The sequence below is a fragment of the Ostrea edulis genome, chromosome 7 (assembly GCF_947568905.1).
Source record: "Ostrea edulis chromosome 7, xbOstEdul1.1, whole genome shotgun sequence".
Classification (NCBI taxonomy): Eukaryota; Metazoa; Mollusca; class Bivalvia; order Ostreida; family Ostreidae; genus Ostrea; species Ostrea edulis.
This window is the reverse complement of record NC_079170.1, coordinates 9,325,303-9,335,866: the sequence shown is the minus strand read 5'-3', so window position 1 is coordinate 9,335,866 and position 10,564 is coordinate 9,325,303. Positions and strand designations below refer to the sequence as shown.

Genomic DNA, 10,564 nt, shown 5'->3' with positions numbered 1-10,564 from the left:
CTTCAACCCCTCTAATCAGCACTGGACTGATCCATGTGATGCTTGTTTGAAAATATGGAATAAAAGCCTCTGTGAATATCTTTTCCTATCATTTTGTAATACGAAAACGTCTTTAGATATAGTTCTCATAATTTGACATAATGCACTCTCAATATCAGTAAGAAATTCTCAAAGGGACGTTAACTAATGAAATATTTCGTAACAAATGGAAATAAACAATCCCTCGGATACAATAAAAATGAAAATATTTACAATCTGAATAGAAAATATACAATACAAATGAAAAATTATACAATACAAATGGAAAAATATAGGATACAAATGAAAAATTATACAATACAAATGGAAAAATATAGGATACAAATGAGAATATATACAATACAAAAGGAATATAATACTATACAAATGAAAAAGATCAAATATTGCAACGTTTGACATGCCATAGTTGACAGAACGTGCACAGATGATATAATTTTGTTGCAACCGACCTGCCATATGCATGTACATGTAGGACGCCAGACATGGACGCAATAAGCATAAGGAAAGCGACGCTAGAAGATTGCGACACAGTCTACAGTTTAATGGAGGTATTGTCCCCTTTTGCTTATAATACATACTGTATACTGATATTGTACAAACATAAATTATTTATGTTAATTATACGTGAAAAGAGGGACCATATTGGTTTGCACCTGTCGATTGGTAGGTAGACCAAGTATTTTTTCGATCAATATCTTGAGACCCTTTGCTTAGCAAATGTTCCTAAAACATTTCTAGTTTTCCATTTTGCTGTCCTTTTTTTTTTTTTTTTTTTTGGTTATGTAGGATGATTGAATCATAAGCTATGCTTGTTCACTGCGTTTTTGTATGTAATATAAAATTAACTATTTTCTTCTTAATGAACTCATGCAAATGTTTGTTACTCTGGTTTCATTTTAATGGTTTTTAATCTAAATCCTTGTTGGAAATATTTAATAATGAGTTAAAATGATCATTGAACTTGTTGTGGAAATCTTCATTGTATACCGGTATAAAGCGACAACAGCACTCTAAAATAAAACTACCCAACGCAAGTTTACAATATGATAAGCCCTGTTTACTTACTACTTACCAGATAACACGAAGATAGCTCTAGAATCTCCACTAAGTAGAAAAAAGCCATTTAAGTTTATTGATGAATAGGTTGAATTTGTCTGTAATCAATGTTAATGCATGATATAAATATATCTAATTTATGTTAAAACCGCACCATTAATCCAAAGCAACATTGCAACTCTGTTTATTTCTGTGTAAATTATACCAGAAAAAAATGTTAAAGTGTAAAAGCTTGGCATTTATTTAAAATGGCGAAAAATTGTGAGTCCTATAAATGAATACTGAAATAATTTGGATGGGAGACATACCTGCATCTTGACTAGAAATGCGAGATGTCAAAGTATTACACAACGGTGTTCTCCCAACCACAATCATTACTTTTAAAAACACAAATGGGATAATGCAATAAAATACCATATGAATCTTTACTGGAAACAAATGTAACGAAGTTGGGGATATTCTGGCTAAACGTGTGTTATTAAGAAAGAAAACCAATCTCATTTAAGAACCCCTCCCATTCAAACTAATCTTTTATCCATGCAATGAATTGAATTACCAAGGAAAAGCGTGTATTTCATTATCTATATGCTTTGTGTTATTCATTGGCAGGAAATGCGAGAATATGAGGGACGCCAGGACGTGTTTATTCTAACTCTTGAAGGTACCGTATGCACTCATATAATTATGATCAGTATCTTTTTATCTAAAGCTGACAATTATATTAATCATACTCAGTGTCTATTTATCTAAAGCTGACAATTATATTAATCAAAACCAGTATCTATTTATCTAAAGCTGACAATTATATTAATCATACTCAGTATCTATCTATCTAAAGCTGACAATTATATTAATCATACTCAATATCTATCTATCTAAAGCTGATATTTATATTAATCATACTCAGTACCTAGTTATCTAAAGCTGACAATTATATTAGTCATACTCAGTATCTAGTTATCTAAAGCTGACAATTATATTATTCAAAACCAGTATCTAGTTATCTAAAGCTGACAATTATATTAATCATACCCAGTATCTAGTTATCTAAAGCTGGCAATTATATTAATCATAGCCAGTATTTAGTTATCTAAAGCTGACAATTATATTAATCATACTCAGTATCAAGTTATCTAAAGCTGACAATTATATTAATCATAGCCAGTATCTAGTTATCTAAAGCTGACAATTATATTAATCATAGCCAGTATCTAGTTATCTAAAGCTGACAATTATATTAATCATAACCAGTGTCTATTTATCTAAAGCTGACAATTATATTAATCATATTCAGTATCTAGTTATCTAAAGCTAACAATTATATTAATCATAGCCAGTGTCTAGTTATCTAAAGCTGACAATTATATTAATCATAGCCAGTATCTAATTCTCTAAAGCTGACAATTATATTAATCAAAACCAGTATCTAATTATCCAAAGCTGACAATTATATTAATCATACTCAGTGTCTAATTATCTAAAGCTGACAATTATATTAATCAAAACCAGTATCTAATTATCTAAAGCTGACAATTATATTAATCATACTCAGTGTCTAATTATCTAAAGCTGACAATTATATTAATCATATTCAGTGTAAGGTGAAGATAACGAACAGTGATCAATCTCATAACTCCTACAAGCAATACAAATTACAATATTAATCAAAACCAGTATCTATCTATTTAAAGCTAGTTATAATACAACAAATTTTGTTTTATACTGGCTAATAAGCCGAAGTATTGTCAAAGGGAAAATTTGTATTGCTGTTTTGTAGACTATCGGATGGCCTTTGATGAAATTGACAAAACATGTTTTCTTAGATCAGCAAAAAGTGGCGTTAATTGCCAGATGTTGAATATAATAAAATTCATGTATGCTAATATAAAATCCTGTGCAAGACGTAAAAATGAGATTTTTTTAGTTGCCAAGAGGGCTTGATGCAGGACGAATATTTATATCTTTTTTTTTTTTCTCTGCATGTAAATGATTTTGAAATGAAATTCATTGGAAATATGTGTATACCTGTAGAAATTAGAGGCGATGCTGTACTTTTTTAGAGACAGAACAAGGTTTACAAGATATGCTTCATTGTTTACAGAATTACACATCCAAGAGGAAATAAAGGTTAATGTAGATAAAACTAAAATTGTTGTATTTCGAAAGGGTGGCAGATTACAAAAGAATTATTGTTGAAAGTATAACATTGCAAGGAGAAGATAACGAACAGTGATCAATCTCATAACTCCTACAAGCAAAACAAAATAGATAGTTGGGCAAACAAGGACCCCTGGACAAACCAGAGGTGGGTCAATGCGATGATTGATATTTTGATTACCTCGGAATCCTCATAAAAACAAAGTGTACTGGAACACAGAGTAGAAGTTTAAGTTGTTTAATAACAAAACTTAAGTCATTGTATTTGAATGTAAGTACAAAATTGTCATTGTTTGACCCATGTATATGTCCCGCCACGGTAGTCTAGAGGTTAGAGTGTTCGCCTCGCATACGAAACTGTTGGAACCCCTGCACCATTAACTTGTTTGTCAATAGCCTGCAGACAATACGCAGAAAAACTCTTGCGTATCGAATCAGTTGAAAGATATAAACACCATAGTCAGGTGATAATGGTATATTGCTACATAAATATGGGAAGTTGACGAGAGAGAAGCTGAAATCATCCCGTTTGTCATAAAGTTGAGGTGTTAGTTTGCCGTGAATATCTTTCATCAATAGAAATTGTATTAAAGTTACTATGTTACTATTCCATATTCATCATGTCATACTTAATATGTTGATCATATTGTTGTACACCTTATTTTATGTGTGTACGCTAAAACCAGTGAACTGTATGGCTCTTGGTAATTAACAAAACAATCTGTAGACCTCAGGTTGTACGCTTGTCACTGCTAAACTCACATTCGAAAACTATCCTATTGAAAGGTATATTTCTGAATGGAAAAAAAATAATTTCCAACTGATTTTGACCAAAATCAAGTGAAATAAAAAGAAATTTTTTGAGAATTTTAAAAATGCCATCAACATATTAACCTTTGGGGATGGGAGTCATAAGGGAAATGGCATTTCACAATGTCTTAGAAATTGTCGTTTTAAAGTAAAGATTTTTCTATTCTATTTCTAAATGCAAATAAGAAATAAAAATGTCAACGTGAAAATGTGAATCACGAAAGATTGCAATTCTATGGGAAATCAAAGAAATGTTTTAAAAATTAAAATCCCAAGAGAGCATTTCATGTGTCATCTTAAACAGAGGTTGCTTTTTCACCGTTGGTGAAGTTCTAACTTTATGGTATACATTTATATGAATGTAGGCCGGTACGGACAAAGGATCTGAGTTTTGGCTAATTCATCCAAAAATTATTGAATTTTTGTACGTTTGGTGCAGTATTCTAATTATTCCAGAGTTCAAACGTGACGGATTTGGAGAGAAAACGTCTTTCGAAGCCTGTGTGGTGGAGCATAAAGACAGTTAAGTTCATATAACTCTCAAAAAGAATCACACTTAAAGGAAATAAAGGTTTAGTGTGTTTTGTATCATGGTGATATAACATTGATATCAATGAAAATTTTGGATAATCAAAGCAGACCTTTTATAGATCATATCGCTAATGATGCAAACAAACTTGAAACACATTCCTTATAACGATATTTTGTAAAGCTGGATTCCCTCTATAGCTGTTGGTTGAATATTTGGACTGACGCCTTCACCGAATCTCGGAGCAGTCCTTCATTATTCATGTCTGGAAATTTACTTTCAGCTTCGGTCGTTTCTAGAAATTAATGTGCACGGATAACTCTGTTTACTTGATTAGGATATAAGGCTCACGGTAGGTGTGACTGGTCGACAGGGGATGATTACCCCTCTTAGGCACCTGATCCCATCCATGGTGTGTCCAGTGGTCCGTGTTTGCCCAACTATCTATTATGTATTGCTTCAAATAAGTTTGTTGACTATTAAAACAAAATATGTATCACTATTAATGCTGCATTACTTACTGTCTAAGTATGTAAATTCCATAGAATGAATCACAACAAAATTTTCCGTTCAAATGATGACTTCCATGGGGCAATATTTTATCTCCCAAAATTGAAGAGTTCCTATAGTTTCTTTTTGAATTAGCGATACACAAGTAGGTATGTGGAGATACAATGTATCAGTACAATGTAACTAGGTAAAACAAACTATAGGAACTCTTCAATTTTAGAATATGAAATATTGTGCCATAGATGTTATCATTTGAGCGGAAAATTCAGTGTCTATTTTCATCTGGAATTTTCGTACCTAGACGGTCAGCAATGCACAATAACTAGTGACAGAGATTAAGTCAAACCACTTATTTGAAGCAAATAGGAGCGTCACCTAAGTGCACACTAATTTCTAGAACTGGCCGAAACTGAATTTTTCCCCATATATGAATTATGAAAGACTGGTCCGAGATTCGTTGAAGGCGTCTGTCCAAATATTCAGCCAATCCGAATATAAGCCGAGATTAAAACTAACTGTAATATAAATATTCATGTGCTTTATTGTACGCAATGGTTTCTGTTAGTTTAGTGTAGAAATAATGCTATTTTACTGTTATATATCTTTTCCACATATAACTGATCATTTTATCCCGAGGAAAGGAAGCATTATACGTACCTGTTTCAGGCACGTACATTGTACCAATAGTTTTGACAATATACTTTACCCCTATATTATTTTACTTGCAAAGTGCGATTTATCGGCTGGTCTCCCTCTTCCCCCCAGTATCCGATTTAGAATTTTCAAATTTTGGTCAAATGATAAATGTATTCTTTTTCTTTTCATTTTTTACACTTATCAAGTAGTTTTAGGTAGTTGTTAGATAGCAGACTTTAGACACCCCCCCCCCCCCCCCAACACACACGATGTTGCGTGCCTGAAAGAAACAGCAATCATGGTATGTTGCAAATTGCTTTTTCTGCCTTTCGGTCACCATATGCATTCCTTCCATCTTCATCGCGCAATTCCAAGTTGATATAAAGAATAATTTATCAAATAGTTACTGATGAATTAGTGATAGCAATGAATGATTTAAGTATACCACCATTTGCAGATAAGGAGATTATCGGATTTGCCACATACTTTTTCGGGTTCAGCGGAGACTGTGGGAAAGTTCTTTACCTAGAAGACGTTTATTTTAAAGCAGCCTATAGATCTAAAGGTTATGGAACGGCACTTTTTAAATCCATAGCAAAGGTAAGTTAAAACATAGTAGAAATACATGTTCTATGATTGAATTCACTCGATGTATGAAAGAATATTACATTCCTTTGATCTTTGAACATCTGCGTCTTCCACTTTATATTTGAATATCTTTGTTTTCCGCTAAATAATTCAGATAACGTTTACAAGCACATTGAAAATGTGATATCAAGCTCGTGGGAACGAAGTTCTCAGAGGATTGAGGAAGCTCCACCTTCGTATGACGTCATAGGTTTTCTGCAAGTTCTGTATTGAATTAAACTTTGTGCATGATAGAAATACATCTTATGGAAGAATGAGATTGATCACTGTTCGTTATATTCACCTTTCATTCACTGGGTATAATTAAGAATTTGGTAAACAGTAAGTTTATATTTCAGTAAATAATCAATTATCCATATTATTCTAGCATATTTCAAGTTCAAATCTACACCCTGTATTTCCTACAAATATAATTCTGCGATTGCATCCAAACTTACAGTGCCTAGATATAAATTTTCTTTGTATTTTTTTTTTTTTTTTTGGTAATGTGTAATGTAATGCACAATTCCCGAACGTGATACCTTTAAACTTACATGCCTGGGTGACCTAATGGTTTAGATGCTCGATCATCTTACATTTAGGTTATACATTCCAAGTTCAAGTCCAATATCTTCCCAATTTTTTTTTCGCTTTTCTTTGGGGGTGTCGTTTTCTTTGGGGGGGGGGGGGGGGGGGGGGTTATAAATGTGATACATATATTTTAACAAATATGAGTCATTTTCATCATAACTTTCAATATTTGCAAGTTACGACTTAAAGAAAAGGAATTTACTCTGAGATCACTTTCAAACCGTAATGTGGCTGACGAAAAGCTAAACAAATACTACAAGAAAAGGGGCATAAATGCACAGCATTTAATAAATAGATCAAGGGAGAGAAAAATAGCTGTTAAACAGTTTGACTTCTGAAAAGTAAATACAAAAACTCATGTAGCAACTGCCATATGATATTTAAGCAATCCTAAACACTCGAATTTTGAACCAAAGGCAATTGAATTGATGAAATTTATTAAAGGTGCTGCAGCAATGCCAGAAAAAGACAATGAGCTAAGTAATGTCATATGTAAAAGGGTTGTTGTGTGATATGAATGCACCTATGAAATTATTGTACTGTTTATCATTCCACATAGGAACATGGTTTATTGATTAGATTAAATAACGACTCATATAAATGTCAGTAATGCTAAACTGCAGCAATTATTTATCTTGGTAAACGAAACATTAAATGTTAGCCTTATATTTAAGAAATAACACACCAGTCTACTATTGGAAACCGGTGTTTTTCCTTTAGATTTCTGAGTCGACCGTTTCGTCAGCAAAAGCGCTATACCTCTTTCAAAGAAACAGGTTTTAGTGGAAAACCCCGAGAACATGTTCATGCTAAAAACAATGTGAGTTAACGATGATAGTTTTCCTGAAATTCGGGGAGACCCTTATATCTTAACTTTAAAACTCATATGAAATGCTTATTGCTTGATTATTCTAAAATCATTTTGAATTTACTACTTCTTGTCAATACCTGTTTTTCAAAACTTATTTTCAAAACATGTTTGAATTAAGATACAAGTTCCAATTGGTTTTATGATATATTTTAATTGCTTTATTTCTATTGATCTATCACGCAACACCTTTAAGGAAATGAACGTGAGAGGTGCAACATCTTTGAAAATTCTGATACCAATAAACCTGAGTTTTACTCACCCTAAGGAATAAAAACTTCTGATTGATGTTGACTTCTTTGCAGATAACGATGGAGAGCGGGGCTCGGCGAATGGAATGGTGTGTTTTGAACGACCCGTCATGGAACGCCAAGACGATAGAGTTTTATAAGAAGTTCAATAGTATCGACGAGGGCTTAAAACTATTATATCTTGAGGGCGAAGTTTTAAAGAAATGTGCAGAATTTTGATGTATTTATACGGGCTTTTGCATTGTACATGTACGTTAGTGTACAATCAATGGAGTGTACAATTAATTAAAATGTGTTCCATGCTCACAGTCAAGATAGTTATTCTTCCTAACTCAGTTTTTATGTAAAAACAAACTACACTATGCATCAGCGTGTATTGTCGACATTTCCGATTAGACATGGGAGGATTAGTTTGACTGGATCACTGATAATTTGTAATCACTTTTAGATCTCACTACAAAGGATATGCATGATATACACGAGCATTTCCGAATCGTCCAATAGTCGTTTTTCTTTGTTGAACTCCTACGCATAGAGAAGCAAACTACATTTTAACACATGTTGGTTAGAAATGCTATTATCTGTTGCTATGCACACACTCAAATGCAGGGAAAGATTATTTTTGAAGGTGTATCAGTAATCAAGTATAGAATAGCTCAAACAGAAATCGATTTTTTTTCGAACTTGGGTGTCCGAAGAGGGTTTTGGATAACACACTCGCTTCTCACCGTTACGGCAGTGACTGTATAGGAGAGGGTTACGGCAGTGACTGTATGGGAGAGAGTTACGGCAGTGACTGTATACGGCAGTGACTGTATGGGAGAGAGTTACGGCAGTGACTGTATGGGAGAGAGTTACGGCAGTGACTGTATGGGAGAGAGTTACGGCAGTGACTGTATGGGAGAGAGTTACGGCAGTGACTGTATGGGAGAGAGTTACGGCAGTGACTGTATACGGCAGTGACTGTATGGGAGAGAGTTACGGCAGTGACTGTATGGGAGAGAGTTACGACAGTGACTGTATGGGAGAGAGTTACGGCAGTGACTGTATACGGCAGTGACTGTATGGGAGAGAGTTACGGCAGTGACTGTATGGGAGAGAGTTACGGCAGTGACTGTATGGGAGAGAGTTACGGCAGTGACTGTATACGGCAGTGACTGTATGGGAGAGAGTTACGGCAGTGACTGTATGGGAGAGAGTTACGACAGTGACTGTATGGGAGAGAGTTACGGCAGTGACTGTATACGGCAGTGACTGTATGGGAGAGAGTTACGGCAGTGACTGTATGGGAGAGAGTTACGGCAGTGACTGTATGGGAGAGAGTTACGGCAGTGACTGTATGGGAGAGAGTTACGGCAGTGACTGTATGGGAGAGAGTTACGGCAGTGACTGTATGGGAGAGAGTTACGGCAGTGACTGTATGGGAGAGAGTTACGGCAGTGACTGTATGGGAGAGAGTTACGACAGTGACTGTATGGGAGAGAGTTACGGCAGTGACTTATGGGAGAGAGTTACGGCAGTGACTGTATGGGAGAGAGTTACGGCAGTGACTGTATGGGAGAGAGTTACGGCAGTGACTGTATGGGAGAGAGTTACGGCAGTGACTGTATGGGAGAGAGTTACGACAGTGACTGTATGGGAGAGAGTTACGGCAGTGACTGTATGGGAGAGAGTTACGGGCTGTCACAGGTCGGTTTCCTCCGGGTACTCCAGGTTTCTGCCGTAAATTAACCACCTAGCGTAAACGTAAGGTGATATGTTTTGTATTGTATATGTACCTTAGTTTACATTAGGTCAAATGCTGTCTAATATGTTTCATACCGATTGTTTGGCCATTGTTGGCACACTGCTTTTGACTACTTTCATTGATCACTGTTCGCTATCTTCACCTTTCCTTGATCACTGTTTGTTAGATTCACCTTTCATTGATCACTGTTCGTTAGATTCACCTTTCATTGATCACTGTTCGCTATCTTCACCTTTCATTGATCCCTGTTCGTTAGATTCATTTTTCATTGATCACTGTTCGTTAGATTCACCTTTCATTGATCACTGTTCGTTAGATTCAACTTTCATTGATCACTGTTCGTTAGATTCACCTTTCATTGATCACTGTTCGTTAGATTCACCTTTCATTGATCACTGTTCGCTATCTTCACCTTTCATTGATCACTGTTCGCTATCTTCACCTTTCATTGATCACTGTTCGTTAGATTCAACTTTCATTGATCACTGTTCGTTAGATTCACCTTTCATTGATCACTGTTCGTTAGATTCACCTTTCATTGATCACTGTTCGCTATCTTCACCTTTCATTGATCACTGTTCGCTATCTTCACCTTTCATTGATCACTGTTCGTTAGATCCACCTTTCATTGATCACTGTTCGCTATCTTCACCTTTCATTGATCACTGTTCGTTAGATTCACCTTTCATTGATCACTGTTCGTTAGATTCACCAGTCTGTACTACTACTAGTCTGAGCTAGCT

At 34.9% G+C, this 10,564-nt stretch overlaps 1 protein-coding gene across 1 annotated transcript; it reads left to right on the top strand.

Annotated features, from left to right (window-relative positions):
* The first annotated feature begins 499 nt into the window (after positions 1–499).
* Positions 500–8,387, top strand: LOC125655170 (diamine acetyltransferase 1-like). Its single transcript, XM_048885345.2, has 5 exons — positions 500–587; positions 1,705–1,756; positions 4,519–4,584; positions 6,195–6,337; positions 8,129–8,387. Exons 1-5 carry the CDS (start codon positions 522–524, stop codon positions 8,291–8,293), a joined length of 492 nt encoding a protein of 163 aa, XP_048741302.2. The 5' UTR covers positions 500–521; the 3' UTR covers positions 8,294–8,387.
* Positions 8,388–10,564: the final 2,177 nt, after the last annotated feature.

What these genes read in the sequence shown, in the direction of transcription:
- LOC125655170 (XM_048885345.2), top strand. Translation starts at nt 522, where the DNA reads ATGGACGCAATAAGCATAAGGAAAGCGACGCTAGAAGATTGCGACACA. An exon ending in CAGTCTACAGTTTAATGGAG is followed by an intron (nt 588 to 1,704) that starts GTATTGTCCCCT and finishes ATTCATTGGCAG; the next exon opens with GAAATGCGAGAATATGAGGG. An exon ending in TTTTTAAATCCATAGCAAAG is followed by an intron (nt 6,338 to 8,128) that starts GTAAGTTAAAAC and finishes ACTTCTTTGCAG; the next exon opens with ATAACGATGGAGAGCGGGGC.